Genomic DNA, 22,776 nt, shown 5'->3' with positions numbered 1-22,776 from the left:
ATATTTCCTTTGAGGACTATACTAGCTGGTTAGAGTTCAATTATGTAAGAACCCCACTGAGCTGATAAGTGCTTTTTGGGGTTCCCCCCAATCAAATGGTGTGGGATCGTATGCCTTTTAGAGTCTATTGATGTGTTGGTACTCAATATGAAACATCAGCATGGAACGAACTCAAGCATTCCACTTTCCCCTTGGTTCCATTTAAAATAGTCCTATTGGCAGTGCACTAAGACGTGCTGTTACAGCACCTCTATGAGATACTGAAGTCACTTGCTTAATGTCAAAAAGACTGCGCTGAAAGAGAGGGAGGATTTTTCTGCCCAGTGCCTCTCTCCTGATCTTCTCTTTTCATGGCTGTGATAGTGTGAAGTTACTGGCTACTTTTAGAATAGCGGAGACTTGGAGAAAGACTAGAGGGATTGTTTTAATTGTCCCTCACTGTCAGGTCTCTCCATTTCTCCTCAGACATCCCCTCTCCACCACTGTCCATGGCTGGGCTTGAACAGTAGAAATAGAGCCGGAGTCACACACTACAATTAAGAAACAAGGATATTTGTAGCTGGCAATTTAGTATCTTCTGGAACACAAGCTATTTTTTTCCCCTTTTTCCCATAATTATTGTCTCTACGTCTCAGTAATAATTTTGCACTTACAAGCAGCTGTGGCATTTTCTTACCCCTCATTAAGTTATTTATTCAAGAGGAACATGATACTCTTCTTTAGCGTTTTTCTTCATGAATCTTGTTCTGGAGGCAGCTCTGCAGAGTGGTCACTAGCTGGCACAGCTACAAAGTCATAACATCTGATTTTAAACCTAACCTTAACCCTAACCTTGACCACAACTGCTAACCCTAACCTTAAATTAAGACCAAAAAGCAAATTTTAGTTCATACATTTTTTACAATATAGCCAATGTTCACTTTGCAGCTGGTCAATTTTGCTGCAGTCGCTAAGTCCTGCCTCCAGGGCAAGACTCATGACAGTAAACCTGCATATATTACAGTCTGCAGCTATGGCCTATCCCTCCTTTTACAATATTTACAAGATGCTATAGCGTGTTGATATACACGTGAGTATAAAAACATTAAGAACACCTTTTCTTTCCATGACATAGACTGACCAGGTGAATCCAGTTGAAAGATTTGATCCCTTATTGATGTCACCTGTTAAATCCACTTCAATCAGTGTAGATGAAGGGGAGGAGTCAGGTTAAAGAAGGATTTGTAAGCCTTGAGACAAGTGAGACATGGATTGTGTATGTGTACCATTCAGAGGGTGAATAGGCAAGACAAAAGTTAGGTTTGTGTCAAGAACTGGAAGGCTGCTGCGTTTTTCATGCTCAACAGTTACTAATTTGTATCAAGAATGGTCCATCATTCAAAGAACATCCAGCTAACTTGACACAACTGTGGGAAGCGTTGGAGTCAACATGGGCCAGCATCCCTGTGTTATGCTTTCGACACCTTGCAGAGTCCATGCCCGACGAATTGAGGCTTTTCTGAGAGCAAAAGGTGGTGGTAGGGGGTGCTACTCAATATTAGGAAGGTGTTCCTGATGTTTGGTATATTCAGTGTATTTTTCCAGATTCACAAATTCTCACCATTCTCACCATTCCATAGTGGTGCTGCATTGAAACATTTAGCTGTCTAGCCATCCACTGGAATACTTAATACATGAATCACAATCCCTGTATTACTGTAACAGATGAGAGATTTTGCATCACTGGTGAATCACTTACCATCAATTAGTGACTTTGGACCAGAACACTTATTCAGCACATCTGTCTTAGCCAAGACGGAAGCAAATAGAGATCGATCTGGAGGTGAATCATGTATTAGAACCCTCTTGATTCGTCTTGGAGTGGGGATGCATTTTAAATCAAATGTAGGCAAAGTTATAGGACTGCAATTTTTTTACATTTACATTTCAGTCATTGAGCAGACACTCTTATCCAGAGGAGCGACTTACAGGAGCAATTATGGTTAAGTGCCTTGCTCAAAGGCACATCAGCAGATTATTCACCTAGTCGGCCCTGGGATTTGAACCAGTAGCCTTTCGGCCACTGGCCCAATGCTAGGCTACTTGCCGCCCCTATGTACCACATGGATATTGTTGCAACATGTTGTGGGTGGAAGCTCACTCTTTCAAGTACCTCTTTAGAGGACATACCAAGAGAAATACTTCAAAAATACAATAAAAACATGGAGTGGGTTTCATTTCACCCATTGTAGACCTGCGAAAGGTGTGTGAGTCAAGCTTAAATCCTGTGGAATGTAATGGAATATCCAGCGTTGATTAGATCCTAGTCACGTAATTTCATCATCAAACAAGTAGGAGACTTGTGTCTCAGACTTCTGAGTCGGCTGTTTGAATCTCAACTCATTTCCTTTGATATGACACAGATTGAAAATAACTGCTTCTGCATAGGAATTTCCGACATGATAGCATAGAGCTGCATTAGTTGTCTATTTTTTTTTATGTACCTCTGCAGAGTGGGCCTATAGGAGCTATCTGGATTTACTGGAAAGGAATGAATGCCTGTGATTCCCGAAGCATTTAAATGGGAAACACTCCCCTTGAGATGATGGGGCTTCGGAGGCAATAAAACTGCTCCTACACACACAGTTTGCTGACATTTTGGTGGCCAGTCAATAATGAAAGAAAGCATAAAATGTATTATTTTTCCAGAGTAGCTGCCAATTTACAGCTGAGACACTGGAAAGCATGAAGCGTTATCAGGCGTTCATTATGGGGGCTGACAGTGGAGAGGTCCAGCTGAGTTAGAGTGCCATTTCCCTACTTCACTGGTGGATGCGCTTTATTTGGACTTTATTTATGAGCTCTGTCACACAAGCTGGAGATTTGTTCTGTTTTTTTCTCTTCTCTCCCTCCCTCTCTTCCCTGCTGGACTGTGTGTTTAACTGGTTCCAGTGAGAGGCAGCTTTAAGCAGTGTGTTAAAGCATTATTGTTGTGTTTGGGCTTCCAGCTAGCATCGTTGCTGAAGTGCTGAGGCTGAAGGTTCTTAGTGGCTCACTGAATGGGAAAATCCCCCGCAGGGCCATTTGTTCCTCTGTCCATCCATGAGCAGCCAAGTAAGAAGTGATGAAAGCCAATCATGGGACTGACAACAACACCTCATCTGGGTAATTGTCGGATGTGTAACATAACCTATTGGCATGTGATAAAGCCTGCTTTTGGTTGCAGTTGTGACTATTCTCTTTTTAGCTCCATTGTCACGTTGTTGACCATCGGTGCATGGTCAGGGAATGAAAATGAAGTGATGCATTTTATCCAAATAATCCAAACAATTTCAGTTTTGCTCTAATCACCTAATGTAATACTACAAGGGACAAAACATAGGCAACGTTTCAATTTGAGAACACCAGTGGCTTGATGTCTAATTAAATAAGAGCAAATGAGTTTACAACCTCTGTCACTTAATTAGAGCGAGATACAGAGGCACAAAATGAATTAATATGTCGAGATTTAGAGAGGAGTCAATTAAAACTTTGGTTGGAGTGTGGGCTGACGATAACTACTCTTGAACAAAACTGTTTTGTCCCCTGTGACTGACTGTGTATTTTCATTTCAGGGCCTACGTCGGGAGGAGAAGAAGGAGGAAGAGAGAGAAGAAGAAGAAGGGGGTTGTGATGAGTAACTGCATAAAGCAAAACCAAAGGATCCGGTGAGGCTTAGGGTCCAAGTCCCCAGGCTAGTGAGTGAGTGGAGTGAAGCCACCGTCCAGGAAGGACCTCAGAGGAAGGTTTTCCCAGGATTATCTCTGGGTTGTGCCTCTCAGGGGACACAAGCACACGTGCAGGAAGGCCCAGAGGAAGGTCGGAGTAACGTTGGTCAGCAGGCAGCAGGCAGCAGGCAGCAGGATGTGGGAGGGACTAGGACTGCAGGTGTTTCTGATGTGCCTGGGCGCCGTGCTGTGCAGCACTGTGGCCGCCTCGGCACCCCTGGAGCACAGCCACCGCCACCGCCTCTCCCTACACAGGCACCGGGAGAGGACAGGCAAAGAGGGACAGGTCCTACACCGCTCCAAGAGAGGCTGGGTCTGGAACCAGTTCTTTGTCATTGAGGAGTACACAGGGCCAGACCCAGTGTTAGTGGGCAGGGTAAGGTCACTGTTTTAAATTCTTAATCATCACCTTCCCACCTCTCTTTTCTCTCCCATTCTTTCCCTCTCTCTATCTGTTGACTGCTGAATTAGAGTCACAAGGGGTTTTCATTACCAGCAGAGACCTTGCAATATCCTCAATTTGTTACACAAAAGCAATCAGTGGCCCACTTGATTAAAGGTTATGAATTGGATTTCATTTTTAATATCAAAGCATCCCCCAAAGACACTGACATCTGGGAAACAAGCGATTTATGGGTCCACAGAAATGATGATTACAAATGGGGACCTAAATTTGCCTCTAATTCCAGCAGTGACAGAGATGGTACCTTGTTATTATTGGATTGGAATATCAATCATGACATCAATCAACAACAAAAACAACATGCATGCAGAACAGGCTTCTATGAAGAATACTAATATATAGAATATAATGAAAGTTGGTAGATATTGCAAAATTAAAATGTCATTCATATATGCGTTTGTGGGAATATAGTTCTACGTGTTTTGAATTGCAGAAATGAACCAATCAACTAAGTGACTAACTACCTGATAAGGTGACAGACCACTAATTGTAATGTTGCTGTGTTGCACCTAATGTTTATCATCAGAGTAAATATAGATTGATTCTCTGTGTTGAAACATATTGGTTTCAAGGCAGTTTAGCATAATCACATTTACATGATTGCCTGGGCTGAATGTGCTTCTCCTTATCCATGTTCCTCCTAGTGATCACACTACATGTTGGAATGTAGTATTTTTAAATGGTTTTTAACATATTTTCCCCAAGTAATTTTGCTAAAATGTTCTGCTGTCCATTTGTTTCCAGCTCCACTCAGACGTTGACGCTGGAGATGGCAATTGCAAGTACATTCTCTCAGGGGAGGGTGCAGGCACCATTTTCGTCATTGATGACAAGACAGGCAACATCCATGCCACCAAGACACTGGACAGGGAAGAGCAGGCCCAGTACACCCTCACAGCCCAGGCTGTGGACAGGGCCACCAACAAGCCTCTGGAGCCTCCGTCTGAGTTCATAGTCAAGGTCCAGGACATCAATGACAACCCACCTGAGTTCCTACATGGACCATACTATGCCAGGGTGCCTGAAATGTCCAACGTCGGTGAGTCTGGCTGGGGAATGGACCGTGAAGGATTCCCTACCCTCTGTCTAATTCTCCCTTCCTCAGACTGTTTGCCAGTGAACAGCTTGTTTCCCATGCATTATTCAAAATTACTGAAATCTGACCGGGGGAGGCAAAGTTGGAAGTGTTCCTGTTGTTGTTGTGGCTTTGCAATTTCCCTCTTCCTTGTGAGTGTTTTGTGTGTGTGTGTGTGTGTCTGTGGGGGGGGGGGATCACACCTTGTAATACAACATCCTTTATGCTGGCCTGTCACAGAGTAACAATCTGTTACCCTGTGATTCCACCCGCTGACAACCCAAATGGTGCTTCTGGGGCTCAGACTTGGCAGTTTAAACCAGCCCAGCTTCAAATATGTTCAGAAACCATTGTGATGGCAAATTCATTTCAAGTACTGGTGAAACGGCTAGGCTTTGTGTGAATCCCAAAACCATGAACACTTAAGGACATTATAACCAGAGGAGGGATGCTGACTGCACCACCATTCCGGTTAAGATTAAGTGATTTCTAGAATGGCAAAAACTTCCAGCATCAGGAGCTATATAGCAGGAATTTCATTTGAGAAACATAGGATTGTCTCAAGCTAAATGCCATAATGATTTACAAATTGCAGGTCTACTATTATGTTGGGTAAATAAATGGTGTTGAAAATAATAACACCTGCGTTTCTTGTGTCCTCCAGGTACCTCAGTGATGCAGGTAACGGCCACAGATGCTGATGATCCCACCTACGGGAATAGTGCCAGACTGGTGTACAGCATTCTCCAAGGCCAACCCTACTTCTCAGTGGAACCACAAACAGGTACCCAACCTCTCTGTCCTGCCTTGTTCCATATTCATCCAGGTAGCATAACATTATATACAGTTGAAGTCGGAAGTTTACTTACGCTTAGATTGGAGTCATTAAAACTAGTTTTTCAACCACTCCACAAATGTCTTGTTAATTAACAAACTATAGTTTTGGCCCTACTTTGTGCATGACAGAATACTTTTTTCCAACAATTGTTTGCAGAAATTGGTACAAAAGTATCTATATCCACAGTAAAACGAGTCCTATATCGAAACAACCTGAAAGGCCACTCACAAAGGAAGAAGCCACTGCTCCAAAACCGCCATAAAAAAGCCAGACTATGGTTTGCAACTGCACATGGGGACAAAGATTGTACTTTTTGGAGACATGTCCTCTGGTCTGATGAAACACAAATAGAACAGTCTGGGCATAATGGCCATCGTTATGTTTGGAGGATAAAGGGGAGGCTTGCAAGTCGAAGAACAGCATCCCAACCTTGAAGCATGGGGGTGGTAGCATCATGTTGTGAGGGTGCTTTGCTGCAAGATGGACTTGTACACTTCACAAAATAGATGGCATCATGTGGATGGAAAACTATGTGGATATATTGAAGCAACATCTCAAGACATCAGTCAGGAAGTTAAAGCTTGGTCGCAAATGGGTCTTCCAAATGGACAATTACCCCAAGCATAATTCCAAAGTTGTGGCAAAATGGCTTAAGGACTACAAAGTCAAGGTATTGGAGTGGACATCACAAAGCCCTGACCTCAGTCTTATCGAACATTTGTGGGCAGAACTGAAAAAGCGTGTGCGAGCAAGGAGACCTACAAATTTGACTCAGTTACACCAGCTCTGTCAGGAGCAATGGGACAAAATTCACCCAACTTATTGTGGGAAGCTTGTGGAAGGGTACCCGAAACGTTTGACCCAAGTTAAACAATTTAAAGACATTGCTACCAAATACTAATTGAGTGTATGTAAACTTCTGACCAACTGGGAATGTGATGAAAGAAATAGAAGCTGTAATAAATCATTCTCTCTACTATTATTCTGACATTTCACATTCTTAAAATAAAGTGGTGATCTTAACTGACCTAAGACAGGGAATTTTTACTAGGATTAAATGTCAAGAATTGTGAAAAACTGAGTTTAAATGTATTTGGCTAAGGTGTATGTAAACTTCCGACTTCATCTAGCTAGATAGATAGATAGATACATAGAAAAGTTTTGAGAATGACTCAAATATTAATTTCCGCAAAGTTTGCTGCTTCAGTGTCTTTAGATATTTTTGTCACATGATACTAAGGAGTACTGAAGTAATATTACAAGCATTTCATAAGTGTCAAAGGCTTTTATTGACAATTACATGAAGTTGATGTAAAGAGTTAATATTTGTAGTGTTGACCCTTCTTTTTCAAGACCTGGCATACTGTCAATTAACTTCTGGGCCACATCCTGACTGATGGCAGCCCATTCTTGCATAATCAATGCTTGGGGTTTGTCAGAATTTGTGGGTTTTTGTTTGTCCACCCGCCTCTTGAGGATTGACCACAAGTTCTCAATGGGATTAAGGTCTGGGGAGTTTTCTCGCCATGGACCCAAAATATCGATGTTTTGTTCCCCGAGCCACTTAGCTATCACTTTTGCCTTATGGCAAGGTGCTCCATCATGCTGGAAAAGGCATTGTTTGTCACCAAACTGTTCCTGGATGGTTGGGTGAAATTGCTCTCGGAGGATGTGTTGGTACCATTCTTTTTTCATGGCTGTGTTCTTAGGCAAAATTGTGAGTGAGCCCACTCCCTTGGCTGAGAAGCAACCCCACACATGAATGGTCTCAGGATGCTTTACTGTTGGCATGACACAGGACTGATGGTAGCGCTCACCTTGTCTTCTCCGGACAAGCTTTTTTCCGGATGCCCCAAACAATCGGAAAGGGGATTCATCAGAGAAAATTACTTTACCCCAGTCCTCAGCAGTCCAATCCTTGTACCTTTTGCAGAATATCATTCTGCCCCTGATGTTTTTCCTGGAGAGAAGTGACTTCTTTGCTGCCCTTCTTGACACCAAGCCATCCTCCAAAAGTCTTCACTCACACCTGCCTACTGCTATTCCTGAGCTAGCTCTGTACTGGTGGTGCCCCGATCATGCAGCTGAATCAACCCCCAGCTGAATCGGTCCTGTCGCTTGCTGGACTTTCTTGGGCGCTTTGAAGCCTTCTTCACAACAATTGAACCGCTCTCCTTGAAGTTCTTGATGATCCAATAAATGGTTGATTTAGGTGCAATCTTACTGGCAGCAATATCCTTCCCTGTTAAGCCCTTTTTGTGCAAAGCAATGATGACGGTACATGTTTCCGTGCAGGTAACCATGGTTGACAGAGGAAGAACAATGATTCCAAGCAATGATTCCTTTTGAAGCTTCCAGTCTGTTATTTGAACTCAATCAGCATGACAGAGTGATCTCCTGCCTTGTCCTCGTCAACACTCACACCTGTGTTAATGAGAGAATAACTGACAATGATGTCAGCTGGTCCTTTTGTGGCAGGGCTGAAATGCAGTGGAAATGTTTTTTGCGGATTCAGTTAATTTGCATGGCAAAGAGGGACTTTGCAATTAATTGCAGCTCATCTGATCACTCTTCATAACATTCTGGAGTATAAGCAAATTGCCATCATACAAACTGAGGCAGCAGACTTCGTGAAAATGAATATCTGTGTCATTCTCAAAACTTTTGGCCACGACTGTATGTCTCGTATCAAAACGGGCATGTATTTAAATGTATCTTATGATAATCTGTCAATTCTCTGATTTTGTAACCGTGCCAAGTAAGGGGCGTTGAGGATCAGCCCTGTCGTGCTTTGGGATTTCTCCAAGGCAAAGTCTGAGTGTACCTGTCCTTTGCCAAACAGAATTAACTCACGGCCAGATTAGGCAAGCAATATCCTGGTTGAACTCTAAATATCCTGGTAGCCAAAGTACCCCCAGCCAAACAGGGAGATCTCAGAGTGAGAGAGAGATCGGAGAGAGAAAATCCTGCTAATAAACCAAAGCTGGATATTTCACTGGATCCTGTCCAATGCTCACATTTCTAATTTGTTTTTGGCTTATCTGCGTTTCATGCACAGGCTCATCTAAATATCACCAGAGAACAACCATCCCCATCATATTCTCCTGTGATGTGAGAAGCGCCAGTTTCCTCACAGAAAAATAAATAAATAAACAACTGGCTTAAAAAAAACAATTCCTCACTGTTGTTCTGAGCATTGTTCTGCAGTTTCCAATGAAACAAGTCACTTCTTTTTCCCTTTTATATATCACACTAATTACCCCAATATTAGAAAAGGAGCCTGATGAATGAGATGGCGATGGCACTTGTCACAATGTGATCTCACGTTTCAGTGATGACCCAACATGCCCTGCTCCTCCCAGTAGGCCTTGCAGAGTAGTAGGCTGTTGAAAGGTCACAGGCAGCTCCTTCTTGAATTAAAGCCATTTTCCTCCTCTCCTGTCCCCAGGGATAATCCGGACAGCTCTGCCCAACATGGACAGGGAAGCGCGGCAGGAATATGACGTCGTCATACAAGCCAAGGACATGGGGGGACACATGGGGGGACTGTCAGGGACAACAGAAGTGAAAATCACCCTGACGGACGTCAACGACAACCCACCAAAGTTCCCTCAGAGTAAGTGAAGAGTCCTGTCTCTCTTTCTTTCACTTTTCTGTTTTTTTCTTTTCTTTTCTGTTTTCTTAAGCTGACTGAGACCCTGAGATGGTCTCTCTTCCCGCCGTCACTGTCCCTCTCTGCTGAGGTACGAGCAGCATCATCCAAGAGGGACAGGTCTGCTTTTAGCCAGTCTAGCGCTCTCCCAGTCCCTCAAGCCTCAGCTGACATATTAGGATTGACACTTGAAAATATGGATCGCTGCTGGCCCCAGAGGCCATGCAACACACGGTTTATACAGGGTGTTGATGTTAAAGGGGAAATATTGAAGCTTAATTATTAAACGGTTTCATTGCGCTCATAGGAGATGTGATGACAGCAAGTATCTTAAGCCGATAAAGAGTTGTGAAATATTAACAGTGTTTGTGTCAGTATTTCTGTTCGACAGGGGGGGGAATGGAGGGAAATTTTTGTAGCTCTAAAGCGCGAGCTAAACACAGATTTATGTCTCATATAGTAGAAATGGCCTACATCAATTTCCCCCTACTTCTTGAGAGTAGAGCCTGAAGATTTGTCCCAGAGAGCCCCACTCTTTCCCCTACTATCAGGACTCCGGCTCGGATGTAGCCCTGCTAACAGTGACTCTTGGATGGAAAATTAGCTACATATTTGGGGTAAACTAGTCCTGGGTAGGGTGAGAAACTGGTTGAGTTATTGGGCTGACTCAACCACGTGTCATAATTTCAACTATTTCCCAGATGATGAAAACTGGAACATTGTTCAATAAGTAATGACATACTTTTTGAGATGGCATACAGATCAGTATTGTCATATTGTTCAGCCTATGATATTATTTTCATATTTATTCCAGGTCAGAGCCATTTTAGACTGGGAGGATTCAGTAACGTTCTCATGAAAATATCCCATAGTTTTCTATGTAGTCTGATTGAAGTAGCAGCCCTTTATATCATCAGGCCATTTTTAAAAGGCTCCTTCACATGCCAGAGTTATTTTTAAATGCAGCTGAAGCGTTTGGCTCTGAACACTTCAATAGGTGGAGCAGATAGGGCAGAGAGGGCATATGGCCCTACTGCTCTGGCTCGGCCACAGGCAGGTGCATGCACCCCTGTAGACACACACTCACACATGCAAATACAAACACAAAACACTGACTGCTCATTGGCTGTGGCCTTCAGGTGCTGGCCAGCTGACCTCCACAGTTATCTCTTGTGCTCCATTAATAGCTCTCTCTCTCTCTCTCTCTCTCTCTCTCTCTCTCTCTCTCTCTCTCTCTCTCTCTCTCTGTCTCTGTCTCTGTCTCTCTCTCTCTCATTAAGTGTAAATGCAGAACAGTTAAAGACACACTGTTTTTCAAAGATGGACCACAAATGTGTTTTACAGCATTAAAAGTGAATGGAAACAGCAGCTAACTCCAACTTGCCTAGTTAAATAAAGGTAAAATAAAATAAAAAACTGTAAATCGCCATATTGGTATTGTTGCATCATCGTTTGGAGAGTTTAGGAATTCCTGAATTTACTGAGACGATGACCTCAGCGTGCATTAATGAGCATACTTTTCTGGTGTCAAACCATATATGAAAACATGATACAGATTTTGAAAGCTGAGAAACAGCCCTGTGATAGGACCACATCAATGAAATGGTAATCAGTCAAGAAAAAACACCTGTGAAAATGTGTATCTTTGTCACGTCCTGACCATAGAAAGCCTTTATTTTCTATGGTAGAGTAGGTCAGGGCGTGACTAGGGGTTTAGTCTAGTTTATATTTTCTATGTGGGGTTCTAGTTTGTTTTTTCTATGTTGGTGTTTTGGTATGATTCCCAATTAGAGGCAGCTGGCTATCGTTGTCTCTAATTGGGGATCATACTTAAGTAGCATTTTTCCACCTGTGTGTTATGGGATATTGTTTTGAATTAGTGCACGTAGCATATCGTTAGTCACGGTTCGTTGTTTGTTTCGTTATTTGTTTTGTTCCAAGTTTTCACTTTAATAAATTATGTGGAAACCATATCGCGCTGCAGCTTGGTCCGACTATTATTACGACGAACGTGACAATTATATATGCTTTTCCCCTCAAACAACTGCCATTGAAGATAGAGAAAAACTGAGCATGTTTAGTCGTTCTTATATTTTGTAAAGATTGATTATCTGAAATCAGAATAGTAATATACTTTACTGTGAATGAGTTACAGCCGTTTTCTTGACTAGTAGTATTTTTCTAGTATTCTATGGAATGTTCAATGACCAGACACTTTCTTATCTGGATTGTATTTTAAATACATACAATGAGCTTCACAAGTATTGGGACAGTGAAAATGTTTTTGTTGTTTTGACTCTGTACTCCAGCACTTTGTATTTTGACTGGTCCATTGTGACAAAGCTCTTAAAAGAAAATTTGAAAAAAAAAAACCCAGAATGGTCTTTACCTACGTGTGTATTTATCCTACTGTTTTTACCAAACAAATGTCAATGATAAGTGTTATGAACAAAACATTTTCTCTGTCCCAATACTTTTGGAGCTCACTGTAAATGCACCAAAACATATTACAAATGACATTTAGTCTTACATTTGATAAGGAAAGACATACACAATATAATATAAAAAAAAAACATTATTGAAAGAATAAGGTTGGGGGGAATTACATTGTCTCAACCCTAAAAACAAAGTGCAAGTTACATCATGCTATCAGAACCATAACATTATATATATATATATAACATTCATTTCAGTGATATAGATAGGCATCTCAGTGCTAGAGGCACCGCTACAGACCCTGGTTCAATCCCAGGCTGTATCACAACCGGCCATGATTGGGAGTCCCATAGGGCGGCGCACAATTGGTCCAGCGTCGTCCTGGTTAGGGGAGAGTTTGCCCAGGGTTATGGTAAAATAAGAGGGCCCAGGGTTATTGTAAAATGTGTTCATCAAAATTTTACTGGAATTATAAAATGTTTCAAGAATAAGGCATATAATAACAATAATTGGCTTTTCCAACTTCAATTTCTTCTAACATACATCCCCAAGCCTATAGCCTAATACAGGAAGAGAAGGGGATTGACCAGTGACAATCTGAGCTACTTGGTGAAGACTAGGAGCCTCTTTACTAGTACCTAGCTATGTACTGTATCTAACTATATACAGCTGCCCCCACGGTGACAAGAATAGACAGGGGCTCATTTAAAACAAGATTACATGAATGCAGTGGAAAGTTGGGTGAATGCTATTCTGTACCTCGGAGTAAGTCAAAGCAGGCATCAGGCATCAGGCATCGACTACAAGTGTGAATTATATATTTTTAAATTTGTAACAGTTTCTATTGTTTCTCCCCACAGGTGTATACGCCATGTCCGTTTCAGAGGACAAGGTTTCGGGTGAGGAGGTAGGCCGTCTGAAGGCTAAAGATCCAGATCTGGGGGAGAATGGACTTGTGTCATATCGTTTCATCGAGGGCGATGGGATGACTGTGTTTGAGATTACCACCGACACTGACACCCGTGAGGGTGTTATCAAACTGAGAAAGGTGAGAAGGGACTGAAGGGGATTTACTATTCCATAAAAATGATGGAGGAATGAAAGGAATGTGTGAGACAGTCTATAGAGTCATCTGCATTGAATCACCCTTTTTGTTACTGCCCTTTCACTAACATTCTGAGGACTAAAATGATAGCCTCAATACTTGACATTACTTGATACACCTGTGTGTGTCTGTGCGTGTTTGAATATGTAAAGGTGGCTATATGCAATTTCTGTGTGGTAGAGAGAGAAAGAGAGGGACAAATAGAAAGAGAGCGTGTGCCTGTGTGTGAGACTGAAGCACACACTGAGCAGGAGAGAGAGAGAGAGAGAGAGAGAGAGAGAGAGAGAGAGAGAGAGAGAGAGAGAGAGAGAGAGAGAGTGGGGAGTGATTTTTCACCGTTCCACTCTGTGATTGCAATGACACCGCCTCAGTTTCTTATTACGAGCATTGACTTTCATGGTTGGTTCTCTGGGAGAGGAATCTATGCAGTCTGACTGTGGGTCGGCTGCTAGCGTGGCGCTGCAGCTCTGCTGTGCTCCAGGGCTGGGATTATGCCGACGTTTACCAACCTGGGGAGGTCAGCCTTGCACTGCACCGCGCCTGGGCTGCCTCTGGGTGATCACTGGCACCATTGCGCCTGGAGCCGCCTGCCTGCCATGGTTAGGCTTAGCCGGGCCTCCAGAGGAGAGAGAGAGAGGCATTGCTTCCCTCCCTAGTCCCTACGCAGCAGTAGCAGCAGCCTAGATGGAACATTGCCACCTGGTGGTGCTTCATTATTTAAAATCCCTCAACTGTCTTTCACAGCACAGGCTCCCTCACACTCAGAGATCAGCAGCAATCTCACTCACACTCCTCTCTACTCCTCTCCAAAACTAACACAACTCTGAGAGAGGGAGGCCTTTGCATGCGTGTCTGAGAAGTAATCATATTTTCTCAAGGGTTTACGCAAGCTGGGTAATTTTGTCAGTTCAGTGGAGTGTGAGTACCAGTGTGTAGTCTATGTGCTGAAAAATGCCGCTGTTCTATTAATCATGCCTGAGGATTATACCAGGTAAGCCACGACAGCGGCCATTGAAATGTGGAAAACGGACATGTAAACAACTTCCTCTATGGCCGGATGAACCCAAGTGGGATCAGACATCGCTGCTCAGTGCAGATCCCCTTCATTTCCATAACAGAGAGGGGCACCAATCATAATAAGTCTTATGAACACCGGATAATACAAATTGTAGCTGGGGAAAGTGGAAGAATTGAATCAGAGGAAATAATGGCTTGACGCTGAGTAGAGAGGGTGGTGGTGGGTGGGTTGTAATTCTTAACAGTGTTTGACTATCACAAATACCAGGACCCAGGTCCCAAATGAGGACATTCTGCCTGCTGATTAGGCTGGGTGTGGTGTGTGTGTGTGGAGGTGGGTGGGTGGTTAGGAGTTGGGGGGGGGCGACGACAATACAGCGTGCCGACAACAATCAGTTTGATGTAGCCCTGCTCTTCTCAATAACATAATGCCTCCACTATACACCTCTCGGGAAATCATCACCTTTTGCTCTTCAAAGCATGTAGAAAATTAAAGTCGAAATTACTGTCGGAATTGCCAGAGTTTTAATCAAGTATTCTGTTTCAACTGTGGGCTACCAGGCACAGGCTGAATGCTAAGAGGAAGTCTGGCATTATTGTGAATATTATCTACCGCTGATTAGTTTCAGCTGCAAATTATTAAGTGCCAAAATAAAAGAACCGAGAGAGAGAGAGAGAGAGAAAGAGAGAGAGAGAGAGGGGCAGAGATTGAGAGGACGGAGGAAAAGAAAAGAAAAGACAGAAAGAAAAGGAGAGAGGAGGGAGAAAGAGAGAGAGGGAGACAGAGAGAGATAGAGGGGGAGGAAAAGAGTGAGACAGAGAAGACCACAGCTTCAGGAGACAACGTCAGTGAGGAACATTCACCGACCTGTTAAAGGAAAGAACTGGGTCATGACTGTTCCCACCGTTGGCAGCTTCATTAAAGACATGCAAAAAATACTGAAGGATGAACAAAAAAACTGAGATAGGAAAACAACTTCAAATCAATCACCACACAGGCAGAGAGAGATAAAGTGTGTGTGTGTGTGTGTGTGTGTGTGTGTGTGTGTGTGTGCACATTCTGGTATGCTGCCCCCTCAGCTCCGGTCGGTACTTTAAAGTCTCACTTGGTAATTTGTGGGAATGATGGCTGCCGAGTGAGACAGGGTAACAAGAAAACAGGTGGATATGTGAAAGCAGTAGGAGGCAGGGTGTAGAAGGATGAGGGTTGTTCACACTAAATGGCCATTAACTATATTTGAGCATAATTGATTTGGGAGTGTCTTTCCAATTTCTTGCAATTAAATGAACTGGTGGTGATTGAGGCTATGACTTAGATACGCCATTGAACTGAAATAAGGGCCATCTTACGTATAAGGACTGAGCAAAGAATGTCTTTGTGTTGTCTCGTGCTGATGTTGACCACAACCACTGTCTTATTTTACAACAGCACACTCTAGCTAGCATCTCAACTTCATACTGATATTTGATTTGACACTCTTATAAAAAAGGCATCCAAATGGGTTCTTCGGCTGTCTCCATAGAATAACCCTTTTTGGTTGCAGTTTAGAACCCTTTTTGGTTCCAGGTAGAACCCTTTTGCAGTAGAAAGGAACCTGGAACCTGGAACCAAAATTGTTCTACCTGCAACCAAAAAGGATTCTTCAAAGGGTTCTCCTATGGGGACAACTGAAGAACCCTCTAAGGTTCTAGATAGCAGTGTACAGCTACAGTAAATTATTTTTATGATGCAGTAATAGTATTATAGAAAGAACTACATTGAGACAACCTTCTCCTTATTGGCCCATGATTTTAATGGTCATATAGTTTAAATGTATTATTACTAAATCCACGCTGTTCCCTCTTTCCAGCCTGTGGACTTTGAGACTAAGAGGGCTTACACCCTGAGAGTAGAGGCATCCAACACACACTTGGACCCCCGTTTCATCGCCTGGGGCCCCTACAAAGACACAGCCACGGTTAAGGTTATGGTGGAGGACGCAGACGAGCCACCTGCTTTCATGGCAACTAGCTACAGCTTCGAGGTGGAGGAGAATGCCCGTGATGGGACCGTGGTGGGCCGTGTACACGCTAAAGACACAGACGTGGCCAACAACCCTGTCAGGTAGGCTACTTGGAATACTCTGTCTCACTCTCTTTGTTACACATTTGTGTTTGTTTTTAGCGCCGTTGTCTGATTATCAACCCCACTCCGTCTCATAGTGTTATAATACATCCTTTCTGTTTTAAATTGACCATTTTATGTTGATATGTAGATGATATCAGTTTCAAAGGCCTCACCTTGTCACCATAAAATACTGCAGGGCCCAACTCAATCAGTAAACAAAATAAATATCCTATAGTATTTCCTGCTCTGCAAGAACAAATGTTTAAATTAATATGCAATTTCAAACTATAAATATTGTTCCATCGAATACATTAACCCAAACAGTGCAAAACATGCATTCTTACAGCACAATAATAATTGGGCTTTTGTTTTATCTAAGGAACCAGGCCCTAATTGAATACAGTACGTGTTTACATATCACTACTGTTCACTGCAGGTACATGATTCCCCGCTACACGGACGTGGAGCAGTTCTTCAGTGTCGGCCCAGAGGATGGCATCATCAAGACCACCAGACCGTTGGACCGGGAGACACTACCCTGGCACAACATCTCTGTCAGCGCCACTGAGATTGGTACGCCACCCTCCACCATCCACCTCGGGTTTCAAATTAGAGAGTAGCTGTGAATACCAGAGACGCCATGCCTCCCAATCCAGGAAATGTTGTGTTCCCCCTCGGCTCTTATGTCGTCCTAGAGTCGCCACCCCTCAAGATGTTTTTAGAGAAGATTACCACAAAGTGCCTTTCAAAAAGTGAAATGAGTAGCTAGAGACTACTGCAAAACATCCACATCCCCCAAATCAGAAATAAACATCTTGAAGTTGCTGTTCTCTGTCTGTGTGATTCTACTCCACATTATTATGTCTGGTTTTGAAGTATATCTGTCTCAAATATTTCCATCTCTCCTATCAGGGATAATTTGATGCATCAAAAATGTATGTCTGGAACTTTAGAGATCAAGCAGTTCTGTTGTATTATGCACAACACTGGTCTGACAGCATCATTTCCAAGCATTCAACAATCTACATCATTTCTTATACAATAAATAGGGTCATACTGTGCTGTCTTCTCATTGTGTTTGCAGTGAATTTCAGAGGGAGCTGGTTTTGTTTTCCTAGCAAGCCAAATCCCATGAATGCGCACTGAATCACTAACTTGTTTGTTATTCATTTTTGTCATTCTGCACAGGGGGACATCACCAAGATACAAAAGTACGTGTCAACATCAAAGTCAAAGATATGAATGACAACGCCCCTGAGTTTGCCACACAGAACGAAATCCTTGTGTGTGAAAATGTCTCCCCTGGCAAAGTAAGTCTAATCATTTACAATGTATATTGTACTTTTTCCCAAGTCACATTTAGAAAAGACAGATCTTTATGCATACTAGTAACCATCATGTGCAAAAATATATTTATATTTTATTGAATATGTTCAGTGTTTTGGTGGACTCTGTCTGTACTAACTCTTGTGGTTGTTGTTCAACTCAGCTCATAGAGACAGTCAGTGCAGTGGACAAGGATGAGATGGTCCACCGACAGTACTTCCACTTCAGCATCGCCCCAGAGGCTGTCAACAACCAGAATTTCTCCCTGAAAGACAACAGAGGTGGGTGGCTCAAGCATTCTATTTCCATCAATGAGAAGAGCGACTTCTGTTTGGACACTTTTACTGTCTTTATAGTGGCTAGTCGGCACTCATGGACTCCAGTCAGTGAGATAGAAAACCACTGGGTATTTTTCCTTCTTTACATCAACATCCAGATGGGAAGTGATTCAACAGATCTTTGTAGACTGAAGTTTGATTTGAAGCTAGATCCAATAGAGCTCCCCACTTATTAATTACCACGGGTGTCTCTCTGGCGTCCTAGCCTCTGCATCGGTGAACTGCTGCATGTAGGAGACTGAGCCTGTTGGATCAGTTTGCAGAGTTTGCGATTGCATTAGCTATCCCTACATCACACTCTGACTGATCAGCCAGAGGAGTGGAGAGGTGTGAGAGAGAGAGAGAGAGACAGAGAGAGAGAGAGACAGAGAGAGAGAGAGAGAGAGAGAGGTGTTTGGGGGCCTGGCTGGCTGGTGACTCATCCCAGCTGTCCTTAAGCTCAAAGCCCCTGCCAGTCACAGTGATGGAGCGGCTGCTTAGGCGAGCTGATCAGAGAGAGTACCTGTTACATTCCATTTCAACAGATGAGGCACAGTGGTATTTATCCCCAGAGGATGCCATCTCTCATCAGAGGAGAATTACTCATCATGGGGATAGCGTTCATCAGCCTTGTTTATAAACTCCTGGATTAAAGATAATGAGAAGCAAAAGTTAATCACAGAGTTTTGACGCCATAAAAATACTTGATTAGACTTGCTTATATCCATAGAGATTGCTCAGGACCATGTGACAAAGCTATTGTAATGACTATGATGGAGACATTCAACAGCTGCTGCGAGTAGTTCAGTCAGCATTGCCATCTTTGAACAAGCAATTACATGACACTTCTCTTAATGACATGCATCCATCAATATTCTCGTCTACAAACTTAAGCCAACTTAAGCTCTTTTTTCATCCTCTGCCATTGCTTTAATACTCGTCCCGACCGTGCCGTAATCACAAGCTACTTCCAAGCATCTCTCCTTCTGTGATGGAGGAGAATGAATGAGGGGGAATGAATGTGTTAATTGCAGTTTAATGGGATATTTTTTTTAATCCCCAGATAAAGTCATATCAGACTGTTCCAAGCAGTGCTTCAGTGACTATATAGCAGCCAGCATGGCAAGGGATGGCTCTCTACCCGTTTGATCTGCTTTAATGAGAATCAAAATTTGTGCTTTTTAGCAGTGTTTTCAAAAAGCCCACAATATGAGCAGAACAGATTACAGCCCCTCCGATTTGTTGGGTTTAAAGAATCCAAAGCATCCTTTGAAATGGACAGCTTTCCAATCTAAATGTATCTATGTATTTTCGGTGTCGGTCTGAGACAGCAGGGGCTATTTAGTTTTTTCTTGCGCTATCATATCTGCAGATGTAAGAACATTTGCTAAGTTTAATTTTATGAAGAAAATGTTCCTCAAAAGTGGCTTCTTATGAAGTGCTTCTTTCAGCCATACTACCTTGTAGGATATTTAAGTTCTCATGGCTTTAGACTGTGTTCTACCTCAACCCTTAAAAGATGCTCTACCAAGGCAATGATAACCTTTCTAAGTATGATGTAGACCTATAATGAATAGCGCAGGATTCATAAAGCCCATTCACCCTTCCATTCTGTATGCACAATAGCCTTGTCATGAGAAACCTTTTCTGAAAAAGGTGTAGTGGGCTGAGGACACCGCTGTGAGAGAGGGAGGGAAAATGACTAAGCCACAAGCACCTAAATGAACTCGCTCCATCTCTGTTCTGAGAGCGACCTTGCACTGCGTCAGGAGAGTGCACTTGGCATCCTTCCACCCTCACCCAGCCCCAAATAAAACCAATACAGCTACCTCCGCTAGAGCTTTGATTACACTTCCAAAAGCTAATAAATGTTCACAATATTTCAATAATTTAATATCTGGAAATTCACAGCTCATTGCTTTCCCCCGCGGCTATACGTCTGCCTTCTGAACTCGTTGGATAAGTAAAACTCTTCGGTTATAACTATGATTGTGTTAAGCAGTCTGTACACTACCGGAAATACCCCCCTCCCAAGAGGAGATATTTAAAGGACCCTCTTTTCTCTGTACTTATTCTACTTCGGCTCCTCTCTTGTTCCCCACAGACAGCACAGCCAGCATATATGTGACCCGGAGGGGCTTCAGCCGGATGACCCAGGATGTCTACTTCCTTCCCATTGAGATCAACGACAACGGCATTCCTCCCATGAGCAGCACCAACACGCTGACCATACGAGTGTGCAGCTGTGACAGTAAGGACACCATCCTGTCCTGTAACGTGGAGCCTTACATCCTGCCTGCAGGCCTCAGCACCGGAGCTCTCATCGCCATACTAGCCTGTATCGTCATTCTCCTGGGTGAGCATCAGCACTAAAGAAAACATCAACTTTGTTGTTGATCTAATATTTACTCATGTTTGATCTTTTTTTCCATCCTGAGTGGTGCTTATCCTTAATGTTTTCAGAATAGTTTAATGTATTTATGGAACAGATGCTTGACAGAATATTAATAGTGTGCGTTTTGATTATTTACACAGGCTCAATTAATTATTTAGCTTGCAATTAACACGGTTTAAAAAAATGTCAGACAGATTCATACCACCTGTAATACTGTATATTTTTGCACTTCTAATACAAATGATCTGTTAAAGCCTGTCTAATTAGGCAATATGAAATGCTAAAGGTATTTTAAGAGCTATAAGAGCTAGAGCTTGTATGATTGGCTGACTGATATGTTTCTCATGGCAGCGATCGTGGTGCTGTTTGTGGCCCTGCGTCGTCAGAAGAAGGAGCCGCTCATTGTCTTTGAGGAGGAAGACATCCGTGAGAACATCATCACCTATGACGATGAAGGTGGCGGAGAGGAGGACACAGAGGCCTTCGACATTGCTACGCTACAGAACCCTGACGGTGCCAACGGCTTCCTACCCCGTAAGGACATCAAGCCTGAGCTCCAGTACCCAATGAGGCCTGGCGGGCACCCCGTGGCCAACAGTGTGGATGTGGATGATTTCATCAAGACCCGCATTAACGACGCGGACAACGACCCCACGGCCCCTCCCTATGACTCCATCCAGATCTATGGCTACGAGGGCCGGGGCTCCATCGCTGGATCCCTCAGCTCCTTGGAGTCGGTGACCACAGATTCCGACCTAGACTACGACTACCTCCAAAGCTGGGGCCCGCGCTTCAAGAAGCTGGCAGACCTTTACGGCACCAAAGACTCTGCCGATGACAACTCTTAACGTTCACCCATTTCCCTGACCATCTCCTTGCACCCTTTCTCCAACCTTCCACTGACTTTGTGTGGTGCTTGAAGTTTACTATAAGTATACCACAAGCATTTTTATTTATAGTAAACTTTGTTATTTGTACGTGTAAAGTATACTTGCAGTATACTAGATACCTGTTGGGGATGTTTGGTAAGGAAGGACAGAGGGAATTGAGGAGGTGGAAACAAAAGAGCAAGAGAGAGAGAGAGAGAATTATAAAACACATTAAAAACATTTAATAAAAACACCTCTGTGGGATGTACTGGTGTGTATGGAAAATTAAGACATGCTTAATGTTTGTGGTGAGAGATCAAATAACACTCGGTATTTCAATTTTTTATTCATTTTGTAGGTTACTACGGTTTGGGGTTGGAATGTGGGTCACAGAGAGACATGTAATTGTTGATACTGTGAATGAGCTCACAAAGAGGAGAATAAAAAATTGTTGCCTTATATCAATGAAAAAAACGATGAGAAAACCACAACAGCAAACTGAGACTGGTCGCTCGTGTAGCACCTCCATCTTCCTGAGGAAGATGAATTCAACAAAAAACAGAGACAGTGTTTTTTCACAAATCCAGTGAAAAATCCCCCCTTTCAGCCCAATTTCACCAATGATAAATCACAAGGAAAGACCTGTGAGCTCAAAAATCGCCTTAAGTAATGGACACTCTTGCATCACAGTGCATTTTTTGCAACTTGAAAAATATATCCTAAAGCAAGCTAAAGTACATATAACGTATGTACAGTACAATGTGCAAATATGTCTCTTGAGGATCAAACGTGCGCCGATTGGTTCTTGTAAATCTCATTTTTTATGATAATGTTAATATGATTATTATGATTTCTTTGTTCTCTTCATTTTTTAAACATTTTTTGGGGGCGTATGTTTTTCTCCCTTGTTGAGAAAATAGCAATCTGTCCTGTTGTAGTGAATGACGCCTAATTTCTATGTCGAATTTATGGTACCTATTTGTACAATTTTAAAAGTTCTTATTTTAGTACACATGCAGATATCAGTATTTCAACATGTAAGAAAATGTTACAGCATCACACTTATATTTTATGAACATTGTACTGTTGCTTTATTATGTGCTTCTATCTAAGAAGCGAAAAACTTTGAAATAAATGCTTTTTATAAAATGATTGATGGTGTTAATAAATCTGTAAGAGCAAAAGAGCAATCTGTTCTTTCCCTAGAGGTGATCTATGTTATGATATTGAACGGTGTCTACTGGATGATGCTGGGAGGACTTAGAGTAATAAAGGAGTTCAATATACAGTCACAAATGGTGCCACAGAACAACCAGGGACACCATGAATATGCACACACACGCACACACACTACACACACACTGCCCACATACACACACACTGCACATTCATGTATGGAGCTTTTCACTGGTATGGACCCAGGATGTCAG

General features: G+C 42.7%; 1 protein-coding gene across 2 annotated transcripts in view; it reads left to right on the top strand.

Moving 5' to 3' along the window:
* LOC110526276 (cadherin-11) overlaps positions 1-22,498 on the top strand; it is a 67,567-nt gene extending 45,069 nt beyond the window's left edge. For both annotated transcript variants that reach the window (XM_021607096.2, XM_036980628.1), the window contains 11 exons: positions 3,594-4,122; positions 4,954-5,248; positions 5,949-6,068; positions 9,571-9,738; positions 13,071-13,258; positions 16,183-16,436; positions 16,876-17,012; positions 17,628-17,749; positions 17,929-18,046; positions 20,187-20,438; positions 20,829-22,498. In XM_021607096.2, the coding sequence (XP_021462771.1) occupies positions 3,883-4,122; positions 4,954-5,248; positions 5,949-6,068; positions 9,571-9,738; positions 13,071-13,258; positions 16,183-16,436; positions 16,876-17,012; positions 17,628-17,749; positions 17,929-18,046; positions 20,187-20,438; positions 20,829-21,325 (2,391 nt within the window). In that variant the 5' untranslated portion in view covers positions 3,594-3,882 and the 3' untranslated portion in view covers positions 21,326-22,498. The remainder of the gene's footprint in view (positions 1-3,593; positions 4,123-4,953; positions 5,249-5,948; positions 6,069-9,570; positions 9,739-13,070; positions 13,259-16,182; positions 16,437-16,875; positions 17,013-17,627; positions 17,750-17,928; positions 18,047-20,186; positions 20,439-20,828) is intronic.
* The last annotated feature ends 278 nt before the right edge of the window (positions 22,499-22,776 follow it).

The sequence above is a fragment of the Oncorhynchus mykiss genome, chromosome 6 (assembly GCF_013265735.2).
Source record: "Oncorhynchus mykiss isolate Arlee chromosome 6, USDA_OmykA_1.1, whole genome shotgun sequence".
In the NCBI taxonomy this organism is placed as follows: domain Eukaryota; kingdom Metazoa; phylum Chordata; class Actinopteri; order Salmoniformes; family Salmonidae; genus Oncorhynchus; species Oncorhynchus mykiss.
This window is presented reverse-complemented; position numbering and strand designations above follow the sequence as displayed.